Below are 20,504 nucleotides of genomic sequence, written 5' to 3'. Positions count from 1 at the left end.
AATTTAAGACTTCTAAGCAAGTTTGACCTACATTGAAATAACTTTTGCAGACCTGAATTCTGTCTGTTGCACATGTCCACTAGCCTGGTTTTTATATTGCCCTTCTGTTCCCCTTTTGGCTCTGTCCTCTTCACTCTTGCTTTGTTTTGCAGTGGCATTGGCTCCCAGCAGTCTTCCATAGTCATCTCTATCATGTCTATGTTGTCCTATGTGCTCTTAAGGCTCTTCTGATATTTACTGGATGCCAGCTCAAGCTGTGTCAAAAACTGAATTAATCGTTCTCCCGAAGTTCTCCCTTATTTTATCATTTTCAACATCTTTATTAGTCTCCCTTTCCACATGTCAGCAAGCTTGCTGTTATATTTGGCTCCTTTCTCTTGTTCCATCTCATAAACTTGATCACTAAATTCTGTCAGTTTTGTCCCTGACGTTTAAGATGTTCTCGTTCCTCTGTTCGCACTGTAAAAATTTTGTTCAGTCCTAAATCTTCCACTTCATTTCTTTGGCCTTCCTAACACTTGAATCACCTTCAGCTTCACTACAAAATGATTGAGTGTGATTGTAACATCATGTAATGCCAGTGGCTGAAGCAGGTTGGGGCAGTCCAGAGCGCACCTTCAGGAAGTGTTGAAGTTGACGTTCAAAGTTTACCGGGTTGATTTGCCTGCGGAACTGGTAGGGTCCTAGGTGCTCGTTATCCAGCTTATGTGCAAGCAACTCATTTTGAGTTATTTGTCTGTTAGCCATACTTCAGCCCTACTGCAAATGTAGGGCCCTCCTGCCGGTGATAGTGACCATGGTGTTTGTATAGTGCCTTGGCTGCATCTGTTTTGTTTCAGCTCTTCCTGTATTTGATGAATATGACGACACAGATCTAAGGCAGTAGGAACTATGAATGCTGTGGATAGTGTGGGGTGGGAACAGAAGTGGAAGCCGTAAGTGGCAAAATGTGGGCTCATCTTGGTCAAGGCGTGGTCTGCATTGTTGTATGTGAGTTGTGCCATATGGAAGTTGTAAAGCCCAGTAATTCTGGTGGTAATTTGTGAAGCACTTAGGGTATAGGTCCAATTCCTGGTTCAGTCTTTCTGATTGACTGTTTATTTGTGGATGGTAGGCAGTTGGTGAATAGAGATGCACCTCTAGTAGGTGGCATGCCTCCTGCCAAACCCGAGATATGAACTAGGATCACCGGTCTGAAGTGGAAGGCTGTAGAGCAAGGGTGGGAAACCTTTTTTCTATCATGGGCCATTGAGCCACAGAAAAAATCAATTGCAGGCCTCACACACAAGTAAAAAGCAACTTAAATTAATATCAGGTTTCAGAGTAACAGCCGTGTTAGTCTGTATTCGTAAAAAGAAAAGGAGTACTTGTGGCACCTTAGAGAGTAACCAGTTTATTTGAGCATGAGCTTTCGTGAGCTACAGCTCACTTCATCGGATGCATAGCATATCGTGGAAACTGCAGAAGACATGTTCTGCAGTTTCCACGATATGCTATGCATCCGATGAAGTGAGCTGTAGCTCACGAAAGCTCATGCTCAGATAAACTGGTTAGTCTCTAAGGTGCCACAAGTACTCCTTTTCTTTTTAAATTAATATATTTCTCCCTCAAAATAAAATAAACATTCAACTCGCTGGTTTTTTTAGTATGATAGCAGTTTTTCACACTACAACCCTTGCAACCCGAACACCACCGTAGGCATGGGGACACTACTGGCTGCTCCCCACTAGAGCACTGGAAGCACGTGAGGGCCGAGGACGAGATATGCGCTGCTGGGCTCCAGCACTGGCTGTTGTAGGGTCACAACGCACTAGAGTGGCTGGAGGCTTCACCTTGCCCCAGTGTTGCTGTTACAGCTGCTGTCTGCAGCTTACCTCCTTCCGGCTACTGTCATAGGTCTATATGTTTAGAAATACTTGCTACAGGCTGGATGAAATTAAGCAATGGGCTGGATACAGCCCGCGGGCTGTAGGTTCCCACCCCTGCCATAGAGGGAGAACGTGCATGATGAGGAGACTAGCAGTATCCTCGGCTGTGGGAAGAAGTGCCCCAGTAACGAAAGGCACTGCTTTTGTCAGTTGATCCATTACTATCAATGTGGTTTGGTGTGTCTCAGGTTCTGTTAGCTTGATGACTAAGTCCGTTGTAATATTGGCCAAAGGCCTTGAGGGGGTCTTGGTGGGTGATTTGCTCCTAGGGGCTCAGCATCCCCTTGGGCTCCTTTGATGCCATACGTATTGGGTCCATACCATTTTGGAGTAGGATGAGCTTAGGAGGAGACTGAGCAGTGTGAGCAAACTAATGCCCAGTGCCTGAAGTGGGTTAGGGGCAGTCCAGAGCTGTGCTCAAGTGGTGCATGGGTGGTCTGGTATTCAGGAGGTCAACTGCTATTAGAAGGAGTACAGAGCTATGGTCGGAGTTCTTGTAGGGGAGTTTGTAGCTGGGAGATCCAGTGTGAAGGACTGGGTTGGCAGGATAGGTGGGCGAGGTCAGATGAGGCAGCAGGGCAACAAGGCCAGGTGGTCTAGGCAGCAACCAATGGGCAAAAACATGTTGCTCAGACAGCTTCCTCTTCCTGTTGGGGTCTTTATATAGTCCAGGTATCCAATGGGAATGCTGCCTGTCCACCCAATCAGGGGTTTGGGGTGTAATTCCTTTGGAACTGTAGATCCTTAGCACTAATGCTGCTGGTTGGGGCAGTGGCTCAGCATTACTGCCACGGCACAGAGGCTGGGAATGTGGTTTAGGTACCCAGCAGGCCTGAATTCAATACTGGGGTCCTGTTACAGCAGGCACCCTCTCTGAAAATCCCTTCACTGGCTTTCTGGCCTCCCAAATAAAATTCAAACTCCTCATTCTTGCATTGAAAGTAACCCTCAACTTAAATCTTCTTACTTCCCTGATTACTTATTTATTTATTTTTTACTTAGGCCCACTAGTTTCCCCTTCACACAATCCAAACCATCTCTTTTTGTGTGTCTGCCTCTTTTCCTTCTTTCATACGTGGAACTGACTCATCTAGTCAAACATACTTCCCTTTTAAATACTCATTAAAAAGTATTGCAAACTATTTTGTTACGTATGTGTATATATAGCTTCATATTTCTTTTAAAAATAAATTCTCATTCTGAAGATGTATGTCTTGGCATCCTCCCAATTAACTATATGAACATGTCTGTCTTTGCCCTGGTTCTCACTCCTTGTCCCTCCCTGTGTTGTCCTCTTAATGCAGCTATTCTGGCAAGGACTTAATTTGTTTGTTTGGTAAAATGTCATGCAAATCTGTAACTATGTACGTGATAACCCAGTTTATCTATATGCAGTATTTTTGGACTTTTTTCATAACGTCCCTAGTAAAAAGCAGTTGATCCTAATCTATTATACATGTGCAATGCTGCAAAGGAAGGTGTAAAAACTTCTAGGTATTTGCCAATATGTCATATTTCTCCACAAGCCACGCTTAATTCTGTGGATGTGAACAGGAATTATCAGAAGCACTGAGGGTATGTCTACACTGCAATTGAATAACTGTGCTGACCCGGGCAATAGGGGTATAAAATTGCAGTATAGGTTTTCGGGCTTGAGACGAACCTCCGAAATCCCCAAAAAAGAGAGGGTCCTGGAGCTTGGGCTCCAGCCCGGGCCCAAATGTCTATACTAGTTTTACAGCCCCACAAGCCCGAATCAGCTGATGGGTCAGCCATAGGTGTTTAATTGCAGCATAGATATATACCCTAAAATGTATTTGTCTTGCAAAGTAAATAGTGATAGGCAGTGTATGTTTTAAAGAGTTTTAAACTTTAAGACTTAAATAAATTTGTTTAAAACTGCATATGTGTTTATTTCTAGGGGAAACAGCTGCAGCTGAAGTTTCTTCCTCTCTTGTGGCTTTGGCTGCATGTAGTTTAGTAGTCCTGGTAATACTACTTGTGAACTGTGTGTCCTGCTGTAAAGATCCAGAGATAGACTTCAAGGTAAGCATTGAAATTAAAAATGATACAAAAGTAATCTGGGATGGATAATGATATAACTAATGTACAAATGATTCAGAATATCACTCTACAGTGGATGTGATTTAAACATTTTTCCTCTCCTGAAAGGGCCAAATTCTGCACTTGCTTAGATGCTATGCAATACCACTGAACACAAATAAGTGCAGAACTTGGCCCAGAGTGCATACTACAGCAAGTTACTTGTAATTTACTACAGTAAAAAGTTTATCTTAAGTGTATATATTTGCTAATAATTTTACTAGTTGTTTAATGCTTTGCAAGACTACATGATAAAGATCAGTTTTTCCTATATTGTCCTTGTTTTGTTTGTCTAATTGCCATTTTTACGTATTGACAGGATTACAGAACTTCTTTTAAGTCATTAGAAGGTACAGCCTAACAATAGCTAAACTCTACCTAGTGGAAAAATTCTGATTAGTATTCAAATACAGCTATCTTTGTGACCTCTGTGAATTTGGAATTACTTCGAATCACTGGAAGTGAAGCTTAGGCTCAGCTGCTTTGAGATAATGTAGATGTTCGATTAAGTTATTTACATCATCTGAGGCAACATCTTTTGAAATCTTTCTGTAATTTTTAGCATATCAGACTAGCAGTGCTTCTACCTCATAACACTGTGATTAAATGAAAAAAGAATAAAGTTATTGCTACTGATTTGTTTTTGGAAATGCAGGACTTCTGGGAATCTTGTCTTCAAATGAAGTCCTTTTTTAAAATGGAAGTGGTTTGTTGAAAAGAATAAATTTGTTCAACTACTAGAGAACGTGAAAAGACATTAGATCAAAATGATTTAAAAAAAAAAAACCCCAAAAACCACTTAAATATATTATAACACACATTGCAGTTGTCTCTGGATGGGGCTGTTTGTCACTCTGGAGCTGCTAATTCTGATAAGTTTTCATGTTCAAATCTGATGCACTGTGAAAGAATATATTAGCCTTCCAGTTTGAAGGCAGTAAGATTCCTTGTATCGTGGTTTCCTAACATCTTTGCCCTTGCAGGAATTCGAAGATAATTTTGATGATGAAATAGATTTTATACCACCAGCAGAAGATACCCCATCTGTTCAGTCTCCAGCAGAAGTGTTTACTCTTTCAGTTCCGACCATAGCTTTACCAGCTCCATCCCAGTTTCAGCCAGCTGCAGGTGATGTGAACCTTTTCTTACTATGAAACTGAAGATGACCAAGTGATAGTCATTTAGTATTCTAGTATCTGAAATTTGGTATTCATATGTACATCTTGTTTATACGGTATATATTACACAAATCTATTGTTTATTTACTAAAGAGTTTACTGACTGAGTCTTACAAATAAACATTTGCCTAATCATTTTTATTGCAGCATAAGAACTTTATAAAATCCAGAAAATTTTTTTTCTGTTTAGATACAAAATAAAATGTATTCATATTCCCTCTCTTCAGAAATCAGCTATAAAATAGTTTTCAGACTCTAAATTTTCAAAAATGAGTACATAGTAAATATTTTAATAGATGACTTTTTCCACTCTTAAACTAATATTAAAAAAAGGACTAGATGGAGAGACTTAGTTCGGCCATATATAATTTTTGCCTCTTAATAGTCGTGGTTCATGGACCGGGGTCTGTTCTCAATGAAGCTAGTAGAATTTTAGCCACTGACTTAAGTGGCAGCAAGATTGAGCTTCATTTTAGCAGATTTTGGGGGGGATCTGAAACTTGCACCTGTAACCGTTTGTCACACCATTGGCTTATTTTTACTGAGAACATCCTTTGCCTCAGATTTGTGAGGATGATGCTGAAAAATTGAATCAGATTAATTTTTTCCCCTGTGATTAAAAAGGTTTCATGTATACTTCCAAAAAAAAAAAAAAAAAAAAAAGACACAGTCCCCATATAGGAAACTATAGTTACCTTTAATTTAATTGCACCATCTCAAATATTACACACAAATTACTATTTAGTATAAAATATGGAATTATTATTTTCAGATGCACATAACACTTCTCATTTAATACAAAGAAATCTCCCTGGCAATACATCCTTAGCCAACTGCAAGTGTTCAGAGAGGAGACCCAAAGGAGACTTCAGTAACTATCCAGAGTTTTAAAAAGAAAACCATTAACTAAATTTTTGCTTAAGAAATACAGTATCTTATATTTCAGCAGTATGCATGCTGAATTTTCTATATGTCTGCTACCTGTTAATGTGGTCTTTCCAGGTTACCAATGATTCCATGAGACTATCTAACTTTGCCACAAGAATTTTCTCTAGGCAAATGTATGAACTGGATTGCACCTTTAAAATGCTTGGAAGCTTTGAAGTTAATAGTGAGAATTATAAATCACAGTGATTTCAGGTGTCTTTTTACTCTCTTATCAGAAGATATCTATTTTTTATACAACTTTTTGAAGGCCATTGATCCAGACTGTAAAGTAGACTAATACCTTTAGAGCATTTTGTATGGGGTAGGAATGGCTTAGAAATGTCTAGGAATTGTCATGTCCACTATGTATGAGCAATAATCAGTGTAATTTAAAGGTATTTGAGCCCATGTGTTAAATCTGTAAGTACTGTAGGTACATTTGCATGATTTGCTATGAAATGATATACTTTTATTGTGGTTCACAAATCGGTGAACTCTAGGCCTTGATACAATGGAATATAACAGCTCCACAGGAACTGTCCTAGTCTGTCATGTCTGGAATTCACATGCTGAAGAAGGCTTAAAGACCCCTCCAAACCAGAGATCAATGGTGTCTGTGCTCAGTTCCTCAGGGTCCAATTATAAGATTTCTGGCAGTCAACCTCCCTCATCTGTGTACGTAAACCCATGCTTGAAAAATGTACTCAGCTACTGCTAGCTTGAGCACTAAGCCTACTGCCATCCCCACAAGTTTATACCACCTTCAACTTAAAAGGAAAAAGCATTTGTATACTATGTATAAAAAAAAATCTTCCTGTTTATGTTTTTAAAAATATTACTACCAAATCTAGCCAAAAAGTAGAAGAAAATTAATCCTGTTCGGTGCAATTCAGTAAATATCTTTGTCAGATAGTGTTCAGTCAGGCCTACTTACTGTCACTATTGCATTTGCTTTTCCTCTTTTCCACTCCTGACTTCATGCCATTTTTTCTTTTTTTATATTAGATCATGGTGTATTTCTTTCTGAGTTGTTTTAAACATATTCCGGCCATTCTCACCACCCTTCTCTTTCTCAAAGTCGTGTTGTTTGTCTCTTCCCCTATATTTTCTCTTATTTTCTCACAAAATTTGTGTATGATGTGTTCCTGTTTATCTTTATTTTATCAATCATTTACACAGTCTCATGCCCTTCAGGCAGATGTCTGGCAGAAATTTCTAAGCCTTAATAGCCAAAAGACTAAATTTACTAGACACAGGCTAATATGAAAGGTGGGATTTGGCAGGGTCTTATGTCCAGAGACAATAGCAGGTAAAAAGTCAGTCCCACTCCTTAACATACTGTGAAAATCAGAAGGTGCTGGGATTCCTATTAGGGTTCTCTCTTTGGACCCTACTTGTGAGCCCAATCTTTATCTTTCTCCAGGTAGTAGGTTTTTATACACAAAGGCGCCCTTCAATTTCCTGTGCCTTCTCCCAGTTTCCTTTTACAAGGGTGAAGGAACACTGTTTGTTTGTTTCTCCTGTCCTCAGCCTTCTAGTTACAATGAGAGGAGTCTCTGCTACTCAACGCATCTCCCAGGCTCCATTTAAAAAAAAAAATCTATATATATCTTTCAGGTGAACAGATCTACTGCTTTCCTTTGCTGTTGCTCTTAGTTTTTCCCAACGCCAGCAGAATGAAAATAACTATCAGTTTTACTGTTCTCATGAGATTCTGAAAATCAGCAGTGAAACCTGACAAGGCTAGTTAACTTTCATTCTTCTGCAGGTTGCAGAAAAATATGAGCAGCAATAGATGCTCTGGATCTGTCTGTAGAAGAAGACAGCATTATATCAGTTAGCCTTCCTAATATGGTCTTTGCAACCTTAAGGGCTTGAAACTTTTTTTTGTGGGGCGGGGAGAGGAAGCTTAGCTTTAGCAGAAGCTGATGGCACTCAGATTGAAAATGCTTGGGTCTCAGTGAGGGAACTTTTAAACCCTGTGTGGAACAACTTACTGCAGACACTCAATTCCCCCCCCCCCCCCCCCCCCAAAAAAAAAAAAACAACAAAAAAAACCCCCAACAAACCAAAAATCTTAGACCTGGGAGGTGAAAGATCTTAAAAAGCAGGAGACTTTCTGAAAGAGGCCTGTTCTCCCTTTATTGCCCTCTTTCTTCTGCCTATTTGCTGATATTTGCATTTTCCCCTCTTTTTGTGCTGTTTGTCTCTTTGTACCTGGGTTTTTGGTTTTTTTTCCTACTTTTTTTTAAAAACAAAGTGGAGAGCTGTAAAGGAAAACTGATTAGGATTAATCAGCTGCTTCTTTAAGCTCTGCAGAACTGACTTTTAAGCAAAACTGACTACGATCACAAAATCTCAGCACTTGATTTAATGCTCCTCCCCCTCCCGCACACCTCTGTCCCAAAAGGGGAGACTGTCTGGTCACCCCAGCAGATTGCTGCCTCTCCCCAAGATTGTTTCCATTGCAAGGCCTACACTACAAACTGTTACTGGTATAGCTGTATTGATTAGGATTGTGATGACTTACGATCCCTGACTGACATAGTTGTGCTGAAAAAGCCCATGGTTTAGACAAGTATACTGGCAAAACTGTTCATTTTCAGATATAGGGTGTTTTGCTTTGGGGTGGGGAAGGAGGGCGTGGAATAAGCTATGCTGGTAAAGTACTCCTAGTGTAGACCTGGCCTACAGTGGCAAAAATGGGAGCTACCACTAGAGCAACTCATAGTAGCAGTGACAAAAGCTGTACTGTACAGTAACTCCTCGCTTAACATTGTAGTTATGTTCCTGAAAAATGCTACTTTAAGTGAAACGATGTTAAGCGATGTTCTTACATTAGAATTAATGTAAATGGGGAAGTTAAGTTCCAGGGAAATTTTTTTCGTGAGACAAGACATTATATACATATACAGTATAAGTTATAAATAATTTTAAACAAACTATTTAATACTGTACTCACCAATGATGATTGTGGGGCTTGGTTGAGTCAGGGCATAGTGGGGTCGGGGCGCGGGGGCTTGCCCCCACTCTGCCTGTCTGGCGCTCCTGCCGGGGAGCAGGGTTGGGGGCTTGCCCGCTCCCTGGCTTGAATGCTGGGCAGGCGGAGTGGGATAAACCTCAGCGCCTTGACCCTTCTCCCCAGCTGGAATGCCAAGTGGGCGGAACGGGGCAAGCTCCCTCTCCCTGATCCCACTCCCCAGCTGGAACGCTGGGTGGGTGGAATGGGGCAAGCCGCTGCTCCCCGACCCTGCTCTCCGGCAGGAGTGCCGGGCGGGTGGGTGGAGTGGGACAAGTGAAACAACCTTATAACGGAACGTTGTGCAACTTTAAATGAGTATGTTCTGTAATAGATCAGCAGCCTAATAATGAAACAATGTTAACCGGGATTACTTTAAGTGAGGAGTTACTGTATTGGCAAGAGGGCTTAGGTCTCTTTACCACTGTGTTCCTTACCATTTAGATGACAGAATGGTTAAACACATCTGAGCCTTGTCTACCCTGCAACTTCTTGTTTCCACCAGTGGAGCTGCACTGGCAGTGAATTATGGGTATATTTTTGCCAGTGTAGATAAGGGCTGAGGGTTTCAGATTTTCCAGCAGTTGGCCAAGGGGGATTTTCATGTGAAGTACATTATTTTAAAAAGAGAATTTTCCGTCACATAGGTAGAGGCTGCAGTTAGAGCAGCTGGGTCGGTGTGTAAAGAACTGGAGCTCTGCTGGTAAGGTGGCTAATCAGGGCTTGTAAAAGTAGTGAGTATTCCATGATTTGCTGTGGGCTTGTGTTCTGCCATTTATGTAGGATTCCTGTAAACAGTGATTTAATAGATTCCATGACCGTCTAATGCAGATATATTTACAGAACCAAATGCAAACTCAGCAGTTTTGACTTTCTTTCTTTTGTTGGTTTGCAGTATATCTGGATGTGTTGAAAGCTAAAGTTTACACGCCATTCTTAACTTGCATTACTGTGCAAAGGTATTTTGGTGGTCTTGGATCAGTTTCTAGTTGAATCTGTTTAAAAGCCTAAACAAGTTGAGAAGTGTCAGCCTTGGCTTTCGTTCATCTGTTCTTAGGTTAGCTTTGTTTTAATACTTTGTCATTGTATATGTTTAACTATGTTTTCTGCTGCTTAGCTTAATATGTGCATTGTATTGTAGTGTACTCTAAGTAGTAGTGTAAGAACTAATTTTTTTTAGCATTTTAAGATCACACATTATTTCTTCAACAGTAGCATAGGTAATTTTGGTCATTTGAGTGGCTTGATGTGTGTCTATTTTTTGTTTTCTATAACAGAAGGATCAAAGTCTCAAGTCGCACGCCAGAGTCTAAACTATATTCAAGAAATTGGAAATGGCTGGTTTGGAAAGGTAAAAAGTCCTCCTTTTAATATTGTAGTTCTGCAGTTGACAGTTTATTCCTAAGTAGAGACCTATATTACCAATTAAAATTATATTTATTCAAAATAAGAACATGACAAGAAAATTGTCTTTAGAACTTAATTTGTATTGCTGTTTGTATGCACTTTGTTTTCTATCTTATTGCTGTCTCTTTAATTCAGATGCAAGTGCTGCTTAACAAAACATTACTTAAAATAGTCAGAAATTCCACTTCAGTAGACTATGTAAATCACTGTTTTAATTTTAGCAGCTTTTTTAGAAGCACTTTAACTCCAGTTTTTATTTTTAAAAAATCTACATAATTTTTTTAAAATGCAGAGGATTAATATCTCTGTGGTGTAATTGAGGTATAACAGGAAACCAGATACTTCCTCTTTAAATGTGACTGAAACTATGTAATGTAGAAATTGTTTGTTTTTCAGGTCCTGCTTGGGGAGATCTACTCAGGTACTAGTGTAGCAAGAGTAATAGTGAAGGAATTAAAGGCAAATGCAGGTCCCAAAGAACAAGAACAGTTTTTGAGAAATGGAGAACCTTACTAGTAAGTAGCCTCTCACATCTTGCGTAACTTGAAGATAGTCCACGCTACTAATATATATGTAAGCCAGGGAAAGCTGTCTTGTTCAATGTTATGCTTTTTTATATAATACTCACCTCTGTCCTCCCTTTTCAGTCTGTTAATATAAAGTAAATGTTGGTAGTTTAAGAAATGAAAAATACACATTCAATATTGTCAACACTAAATTATCAAAAATTGAGTCCCCCCAAATCATGAGATTTTTAAATAGTGCAATTTGTGTTTTTATTGCCTTCCAATTTTTGAGCCTTTAAGAGTACACTTGGTTTGCATGCTTAAGCTTTTCTCTGTGGGCATGAGGGCTAGAGATTTTTTTTTTTTTAATTGATGCTGAGATTTTCATGTAGTCACTTGCCTCCAGGAACTCGAGCTTTGAGAGAAAAACCAAATATAGTGAAACTTGTGATAAAAATCACAAGAGCGGGCAATGCTTTACGTACTTTATTTTTTTAACAAACTTATTTTTAAGCACCATCTTACCTGTTTTTAAACATTAAACGAATCTTAAATCCAATCAGAGTTACTAGGTTATACAGATAGCTTTTTATCGTTGTGTTTGGGTCACTTGCGATTTAACTTGGTGGTGGGAAAAAAATTAGTGAAGTTTGAAATCAAGCAAACTTCAGTGCTCACTATCTTGCTGTACAGTTTGTAAACTGTCGTCCTTGCCAAAGGTGCCAGTAATTCTGCTTTCTTCGAATGATGGTCCTTTTTTGTATTCCACATGTGGGATATGCAGGTGCACATGCGCCTGAGTCCAGAATTTTTTGCAAGCGGTGTCTGTTGGCTTGCACATGTGCCGTAGCTGTTCTCTTGCTCCAAACTGAGGGCATAAAAAGTGGTGTGAGCTGATGCCTCTCCAGTTCCTTCTTACTGCTGCATGGTCTGAGATGGAATCTTTGGTGTCAGCTCCTCTCCTACTGTGTCATTCTGTAAGATATTGTATATAGTTTTAACAATTGCAGTAGTTTTTATAATATAGTCTACATAGTATAGTTAGTTGTTTTTCCCCATTTTCTTCCCTGGGACTTCCGCAACCCCTGAGAAGTCTGGGATTATGTCCAGGGTTCTGGGGTTCAAAATGGTGTTTTGTTCCCTCACTCCTTTTTGGTGAGCGATGAACATCAACGCTGCCTCTACTACCTGGGTGAGGCTCATCTTTCTGCCAAACACTGCATCTACCTCCCCCCTTCCCCTAACACCATGTGTTTCTCGACACTGTTCCCCCTCTCCAGTACCGAGAAAGACGCATAAGAAATGATGCTCCAAGAGGGGACACCCAAATACTGAGAGAGGACAAACAAGGGGAGTGCAGTGAAGCGTGACCTCTGTTGGGCCTCTGCTCCAGTCCTGTTCCGACAGCAGTACCGTTGACTCCACCCTGGTCACAGGTGTCAGAGTCTAGTGCAGGACCACCCACTGATGCCAGGGGGACATTGTGGTGCCAGCAGAATTGTGGTGCCTTCCACCCCAGAGGCCTTTGCAGTGGCCAGGGATCTGTTGACATTCCTGGTTTTGCCAACCCCGATGGGACAGTTACTGGCCATGGCAAGTGTGTCGAGCAGAAGAGAGCATGTTGCCCCGAGCTCATACCTGGTGCAGGGCCCTTGGATACTGACCAGAGGAAAAACAGCCCTTTTGTTGTGTGTGAAGACTTCCCCAATGTGGCACCGATCCCCAGACCCTCAGCACCGGTCGGTGGGGGAACAGTACCCTTCTGTTCCATGGTCTCAAGAGGACTCTTCCTCTGAGTCCAAGATGGAGCCCTGCATGGTCTATGTTCCACCGGATCTCAGTGCAGGCCCTCTCCCCAGCACCTGGCCCAGAGAACAGTGGTGGCTGATGCAGGCCCAGCAGTCATTCTGGAATCACTGGAGTTTTTCCTGGTATTGGGGCCTCTGTCCAGCCATTTCTGTTTGGTGATATCTGAGAGGGCTCCTCCGCTGTACCATCCAGCACCTGACCCAGATTCTGGCACCGAGGCAGGTACCGACATGCAGGACTTGGGCCTGGATGAGGTGGTCGGGACTGAAGAAGAGGAGGAAAGCCCCCTGATGGTACAGGCCTCTTCCCCCTTGTGATGGGGTTGGGACTCACCACCGCTGCGCCTCCCACTGGCACGTCTGGGAATTAGCTTTCTCCGTTGCAGAGCACCCTCTGCTGGTGGTGTGATGTCCCGTCCGTCGTCTGCTGTGCCAGTATCCAGCCTTGCGTTGCTCCCCACTCGGCGACGTCCACTCCAGGACACTGCCCTCTGGCAGTGCCCCCTAGTCTATCCTTACCCCCTTCTGGGCGGTGGGAAGACGACAGCAGTCTTCCAATTCACTCCTGCCACAGTGGCCAACCACAACCCCCAAAGTCTAGCCCCTCTGCTCAAGGGCCGGTTGCAGTCTGTCATGGCCACTCCTCCATAGCCAGGTGCAGTATAAGGGGGAAGGGGGGGACCCAGGCCCGCCCACTGCTCTGGGTCCCAACCCAGGGACCCTCTAGTGGTGGCCTCTTCATCTTCCTTGAGTCACTTCCCCTCTGACCCCTTGCACCCTCTAGGGCCTTCTGGTTAGGTCCCGCAGTCTGACAGGTATCAGGCTGGAGCGCTCCTCTGCTCCCCCAAGCTTGCCCAGCACTGCGCTGTCCAAGGTGCTGGTCTCCTTATCTCAGGAGACAGACCTTCCCCTCTGAAGGTCTGGGAGAGACTGACCGCTTCTCTCCTGGATAGCCTTTATATAGGGCCTAGCCTGGCCCTGATTGGCTGCCCTCTGCTTGGCACTGATTGGCTCCCCCCATAGGCCCTCTCTGATTAGCTGCCGTTCCGCGCAGCCACTCTGGCCTGTTATAGCCTAATCTTGCCTGGGGGTGGGGCACTGCCCCACCACACTCCTCCCCAGCTGAACCAGTCTCAGGGCCAAGTGTCTTGGTGCCACAGGATGACTTTACAGCTTACCAGAAACTTCTAAAAAGGCTGGCTTCTGACCTGGGCCTAGAGATGGAGGTTCTTACAGAGTCCTCACATAGCCTCATTGACTAAGATGGCTCTACCTCTCAGTGAGGCCGTTACAGGTCCAGCCAGGACCATGTGGCAGACCCCACCTTCTCTCCCTCCCACCTCAAAGAGAGCAGAGAAAAAGTATTATGTGCCTGTCAAGGGGTACAAATACTTGTACTCTCACCCTCCTTCCAGGTCCCTGGTGATCATACAGTCATAGAATATCAGGGTTGGAAGGGACCTCAGGGGGTCATCTAGTCCAACCCCCTGCTCAAAGCAGGACCAATCCCCAGTTTTTGCCCCGATCCCTAAATGGCCCCCTCAAGGACTGAACTCACAACCCTGGGGTTAGCAGGCCAATGCTCAAACCACTGAGCTATCCCTCCCCCAGCGGCCAATGAGAAGGATAGACTAGGGCAGTTAGATGCGACCTCCCAAACAAAAGGACTTAAAGAAACTAGACCTGTTTGGTAGGAAGATTTATTCAATGGATAGGTTACAGCTTCTCATTTCCAACCAACAAGCCTTGCTTGAGAGGTACAATTACAACATTTGGGATTCTATGGCAAAGTTTAAAGACTTGCTGTCACAGGTAAGAGTTTTTCTGCCCGGATCTATGAACGGAGGACTATAGCGAGAGCCTCCCTCCAAGCGGCCAGAACGATGGCTTCGGCTGTTGTCATGAGAAGGTACTCCTGGCTCCAATCCTTAGGGCTGCCACCTGAGGACTAGCAGTCAATCCAGGATCTTCCATTCGAGGGTACCTCCCTGTTTTTAGAACAGACCGACTCAAAGCTCCATGGTCTGAGAGACTCCAGGGCTACCCTCAGATCCCTGGGCCGCTACTCCCTGGCATCTTTGAGAAGCATTTCAGGCTTCAGCAACTGACCTGCTTCTCCGCTCCACCACCTCGCCAGGACCTGTGTAAGAAACTGAGCAGGGGTTACAAGTGCAGGCAGCCACGCCCCTCCACCTCAGTCTTGCTACCAGGGTCACAAGGATATCTGGGAGGCTCCAAACAGAACTTTTGAAGGTGCGCCTGAGCGCATTACATCACTTCCTGCATTGGATCCTGCCCCGCCCCTCGTTTTCAGACTAACTCTTCTTCAGCCTGCGGTGGTCCCTCGTCATCTTGGACCACTGGGTGTGGAGTATGGCAGGGGAAGGTTACACCCTTCAGTCTTCTTCCACCCCTCTGTGTCATCCTCATCCCTCTTCAGGGACCCTTCCCACAAGCAACATCTAGCTAAAGAAATGCAAGCCCTCCTGTGGGTAGGGGCTGTGGAGGAGATGCCTCCGAATTTGAGATGGAATGGGTTTTACTCCTTATATTTCCTAATCCCAAAGGCCAAAGGGGCTCTTTGACCCATCCTGGACCTGTGTTGCCTCATCAGTTATCTCAAGAAACTGAGGTTCCACATGGTCTCCCTGGCCTCCATCATTCCCTCTCTGGATCCAGAGGACTGGTACGCCAACCTTGATTTGAAAGATGTTTAATTCCACCTTTCCATCTTTTGAGGTCACAGAAGGTTCCTCAGATTTATCATAACCCAGACTCATTGCCAGTTTACTGTCCTCCCCTGTTTACTGCCAGTTTACTGTCTGTCAACAGCCTCTTGGGTTTTCACAAAACACATGGCAATTGTAGAGGCTTTTCTCGGAAGGCAAGGTGTTCAAGTCGACCTGTACTTCGATGACTGGCTGATAAAGGGCCGCTAAGAGGCTCAAGTGAAAAGCAGCATCAGCCTGGTTCAAGCCACCTTCTGTGCACTGGGCTCATTGATAAACGAGCAAAAGTAGACTCTCATTCTCATTCAGAGAATAGTTTATTGGGGCGGTGCTAGACTGGGTCCAGGCCAGAGCCTTCCTCCCAGAGGCTCAATTCCAGTGTCATCTCTGATATCCAAGGTCAAGGCCCACCCTGTCATGACAGCCCAGTTTTGCCAAACTTTTGGAGCACATGACTGCATGTGCTTACGTGGTTCAGCATGCAAGGCTGTGCCTCAGACCCCTGCAGGCTTGGCTGGCCTTGATGTACTCACCGAACTGACACCACTTAGACTTGATGTTTATAGTTCCTGCTCTTCCTTGATTGGTGGAAGGCTCCCCAGTTGATGGCTGTGGGCATTCCCTTTGTCATCCCCCCCAGTTTTCAGTATCCTTAATTTCTGATGCATCCGATCTAGGTTGGGGGGATGACCGTGAGCACCTCAGGAGTCAGGGCTCGTGGTCCCAGAAAGAGCTTTCCCTACACATAAATTTCAGAGAGCTCAGAGCAGTCTACTCAGCTTGCCAAGTATTCCTTTTCTAGATCATGGACAAAGCTGTGCGAGTGCTTACGGGCAACACGGCAGCCATGTTTTACATCAACAGGCAAAGAGAAACACGATCCCCTACCCTGTGGCAGGAGGCCATTCGTCTGTGGGACTTGTTTGTGAAACGCTCCATCCACCTGGAAGTTTCCTATCTTCCGGCAGCCTGGAACGCACAGTCAGATTGCCTCAGTAGGTCTTTCACTTCTCATCACAAGCGGTCCCTTCACCCAGAAGTGGTCAGATCCATCTTCTAGAGGTGGGAGTCTCCCCAGGTAGATCTGTTTGCAACCAGGCAGAACAGGAAATGTCAGCAGTTTTGGTCGCTACGCGGTCACAGCTCGGGCTCTCTCTGATGCCTTCCTGCTTCCATGGGCAGAGATCCTCTTCTATGTGTTTCGTCTAGTTCCCCTGATACACAGGTTCCTTCCGAAAGTCAAGTGAGACAAGGCAATAGTCCCTGCATGTTCCCTGCAACAACATTGGTTCAGAATGCTGCTGCTGCTTCTGTCTTGCCTGGACCTGATCTCACAGGCCGTTTACCCTACCTGAACCTCGTGGCCCTTCACCTGACCATGTGGAAGTTCCATGGTTGAACCTAGAGGAACAGGCCTTTTCAGAACAAGTCTGCCATGCCTTGCTAGGTAGTAGGAAACAGTCTACTAGAGCGACTTACCTAGCCAAATGGAAATGTTTCTGGGCGTGGTCTTCAGTGAGGTCTCTCACCAACTTGGTCATCCCTCCAGTCTGTACTGGAATACCTGCTCCATCTGAAGTAACAAGGTCTGGCCTCTTCATCAATCAAGATGCATCTAGCAGCAATCTCAGCCTTCCATCCTCCGGTGGACGGTAAGTCGGTCTTCTCTCATGAAATGTCCATCTGCTTCCTCAAAGGGTTAGAGAGACTTTGCCCTCAAATTCATGAACCAATTCCACTATGGGGGCTAAACCTAGTCCTGTCAAGGCTCACAGGCCCTCTCTTTGAGCTGCTGGCATTGTGCCTCTATCTCTCTCCTAGAAGTGATTACTTCGGCCAAGAGGGTCTCAGAGACCTCTGTATACAGTGTTCTTTAAGGATAAGGTTCAACTGTGCCCACACCCAGTGTTCCTTCCAAAGGTGGTCTCATCGTTTCACAGTAACCAGGCTATTTTCCTGCCAGTTTTCTTCCCGAAACCGCAGAGGAATGCAGAAGATCAACATCTCGACTAGTTGGATGTTAGACACACCCTGGCCTTCTACACTGAGAGGACTAAGCCGTTCCATAAATCCATGCAGCTCTTTGTGGCAATAGCAGACAGGATGAAAGGCCTACCTGTTTCAGCCCAGAAAATCTCATTCTGGATCACCTCCTGTATTCGTATGTGCTACAGACAAGTGGGCATTCTACCTCCTGCCATCTTGATCATTCATTAGATGAGCTCAGGCTTCATTATCAGCATTTCTGTCCCAGGTCCCGATCCAAGACATCTGAAGAGCAGCAACCTGGTCATTGATACATACCTTCTCCCACTACACCATCATCCAGCAGGCTAGAGATGCCAAGTTCGGAAGAGCAATGTTGCAATCCGCAAGTCCATGAACTCAGAGCCCACCTCCTTGGATACCGCTTGTGGATCACCTAACATGGAATGGACATGAACAAGCACTCGAAGAAGAAAAAAAACTAACCTTACCACAACTGTTGTTGTTCAAGATGTGTTGCTTATGTCCATTCCACGACCTATCTGCCTGCCTCTCTTCAGAGTTAACTGGCAAGAAGGAATGGAGAGGGTGTGGGGCTGGCTGGGCCCCTTCGACTGGCGCATGAACATGCAGCATCAGAGTGTGCTAGAGCCGGCCTGATGGATACCACTGCGGGAAAAATCTCCAGCGATGGTATATGCAGCACACGCACACTTAATGTGGAATGGACATGAGCAACACATCTTGAAGAACAACATTTACACAAAGGTGAGTAACCATTTTTTGACATCAGCTCCAATGGTGAAGGCTTGGGATAAACAGCTACTGGTGTTCTCATCCACTTTGAGAGTTGATGCGGTACTGATAGCGACCTGGCCCTGGAGGGAGCTGACCATGGTGACCAGGGAAGCTCTAGTTCTGACGACTTTGCCCTGAGGTACAAGGAGAGTCTGTTTGCTATCAGAGATCTACATCTCCCTGGAGGACATCCTTTGCTCTTCACTATCCATGTTCACCCCTCCTATTAGGACCATCTCTATTCTGAAACAATACACCAGAAGAAGAGACTATCTTGATGAGGCAGTTGTATCCATTCCATCTGCCAGCCTTGAGGCACAGCCATCGGTATTGTTGGTTCTGCTGGAGATGAGGGATCTGACTTTCTCTTCAGATGAGTCTGAGGCCCTGCAACTGCAGTGGTTCTCTACCAGTTGATCCATCCTACTGCTAATATTGGGGACTGTGGGAGCCTTAGGCTAGATACCCAGGATCAGTTCAGGAGTCCTATTTGCCATCACCTTGTCTCTTGCAACCGGCCCTGTTGGAACACTTGGAAGGGGAAGGTTAGCTGGATTTGCTGTTTCTGAAAGCAATCTCATCGTCTTCACCGGTTGAGGTGGTTACTCTAGCTACTCCCTCTCTGACAGATGACTTCAAACAATATCAAAAGCTCATGTACAGGTACAGATTCAGTTTGAGAAAGTCCAGGAGCCTCAGTTTAGTTTACCATACACCAAGGTATAAGGCAAGACAGTGTCCTCAGCTGTTTTACCACCAATGTACTCAGGAGGCACCATGCAAAAGACAGAGGGTATTATAGACCCAGGTACCCAGCTTTTACAACATCCAGTGCTACATCATATTTTAACCCTCAATCAAAGAGTTTCTGTTGGTGGGACTGTTAAGACTCATGTCCCTTTATTGATGCTGCTTCATTTCCCTCCTCTGATAGGCCACCTTACCCAATTTGCCGAAAACTGGAGGGCTTTAAATACAGATGAATGAGTATTAGAGATTATTCATGGTGGCTATCTAATTGAGTTTTCTGGTACCTCCTACCCACAAACTCCCTTCCCAGTTCCTTTTCAGGGACCACTCTCATGAGGAGATTCTATTACATGAGGTGAACTTCCTTCTTCTCAGGGAAGCCATAGAAAGGGTTCTACCTCCGCATCAAGGGAAGAGGTTCTATTCCCTTTACTTCTTGATCCCCAAGAAGAATGGGGGATGGAGCCCAATTCTTGATCTGAGCTGAACAGGTGCATTTGAAAACTACAATTCCACATGATATCTTTGGCATCAAAAATTCCTTTGTTAGAGAAGGACACATTGTTTGCAGCTCTTGACATGAAAGATGCATATTTTCACATAGACATCCACCCAACCCACAGGAGGTTCTTTTGGTTCCTCTTTGATCAAGAGCATTTCCAATTCAGAGGTCTCGCCTTTGGTCTAGCTACTGCGTCCAGGGTCTTTACAATATTTTTTTCAGTAGTGGCAGCTTGGGTGAGAAGAGAGGGATTTACAGTCTTTCCTTACCTAGACAACTGGCTTCAGATGGGCAGTTCTTAGAAGGAAGTCCAGCAGGAAGCCAGTGTTCTGATCAACCTTCTGCCTTCTTTGGGTGTCTGTGTCAATCACGAAAAATGCATGTTGACCCTGTGACAAAGTTCCTCCTCTGCCTTAGTGGGTCCTGCACTTATTGGCGGATTTGCTTGCCTCAGAGATTCACGGCAGCCCTCAGTTTGGCCACTCTTGCTAGTGGCTCAAACCTGCTGTCCACTCAGCTAACCTCATCACTGGCCAGTATGGGGGAAACGGAGAACAATCCCCACAGTCTCTGTGTCCCACCTAGTGGGTCGTGGACAGGGCAGATCCCTTTCCAATTTAGACCTTCCCTTCTGGTGTTTCTCAGAGACCAGGTCAACTCCTCCTGTGTCCGATCAGGGGATGGTGGGGGAACCCAGGCCCACCCTCTACACCGGGTTCCAGCCCAGGGTCCTGTGGATAGCAGCTGTCCACAATGTTCCCTGTATCAGCTGCGTGACAGCTACAACTCCCTGGGCTACTTCCCCATTGTCTTCCCCCGAGCACCTTCTTTATCCTCACTGCAGGATCTTCTTCCTGAAGCCT

General features: G+C 44.4%; 1 protein-coding gene across 2 annotated transcripts in view; it reads left to right on the top strand.

Annotated features, from left to right (window-relative positions):
- LMTK2 (lemur tyrosine kinase 2) overlaps positions 1-20,504 on the top strand; it is a 90,286-nt gene that overhangs the window by 19,054 nt on the left and 50,728 nt on the right. For both annotated transcript variants that reach the window (XR_006284340.1, XM_037910868.2), the window contains exons 2-5: positions 3,850-3,974; positions 5,015-5,159; positions 10,433-10,506; positions 10,959-11,077. Coding sequence is in view for 1 of the 2 variants with exons in the window: in XM_037910868.2 (XP_037766796.1) it covers positions 3,850-3,974; positions 5,015-5,159; positions 10,433-10,506; positions 10,959-11,077 (463 nt within the window). In the remaining variant the exon portion in view is untranslated. The remainder of the gene's footprint in view (positions 1-3,849; positions 3,975-5,014; positions 5,160-10,432; positions 10,507-10,958; positions 11,078-20,504) is intronic.

Source organism: Chelonia mydas, chromosome 10 (genome assembly GCF_015237465.2).
Source record: "Chelonia mydas isolate rCheMyd1 chromosome 10, rCheMyd1.pri.v2, whole genome shotgun sequence".
Taxonomy (NCBI): Eukaryota; Metazoa; Chordata; order Testudines; family Cheloniidae; genus Chelonia; species Chelonia mydas.
This window is presented reverse-complemented; position numbering and strand designations above follow the sequence as displayed.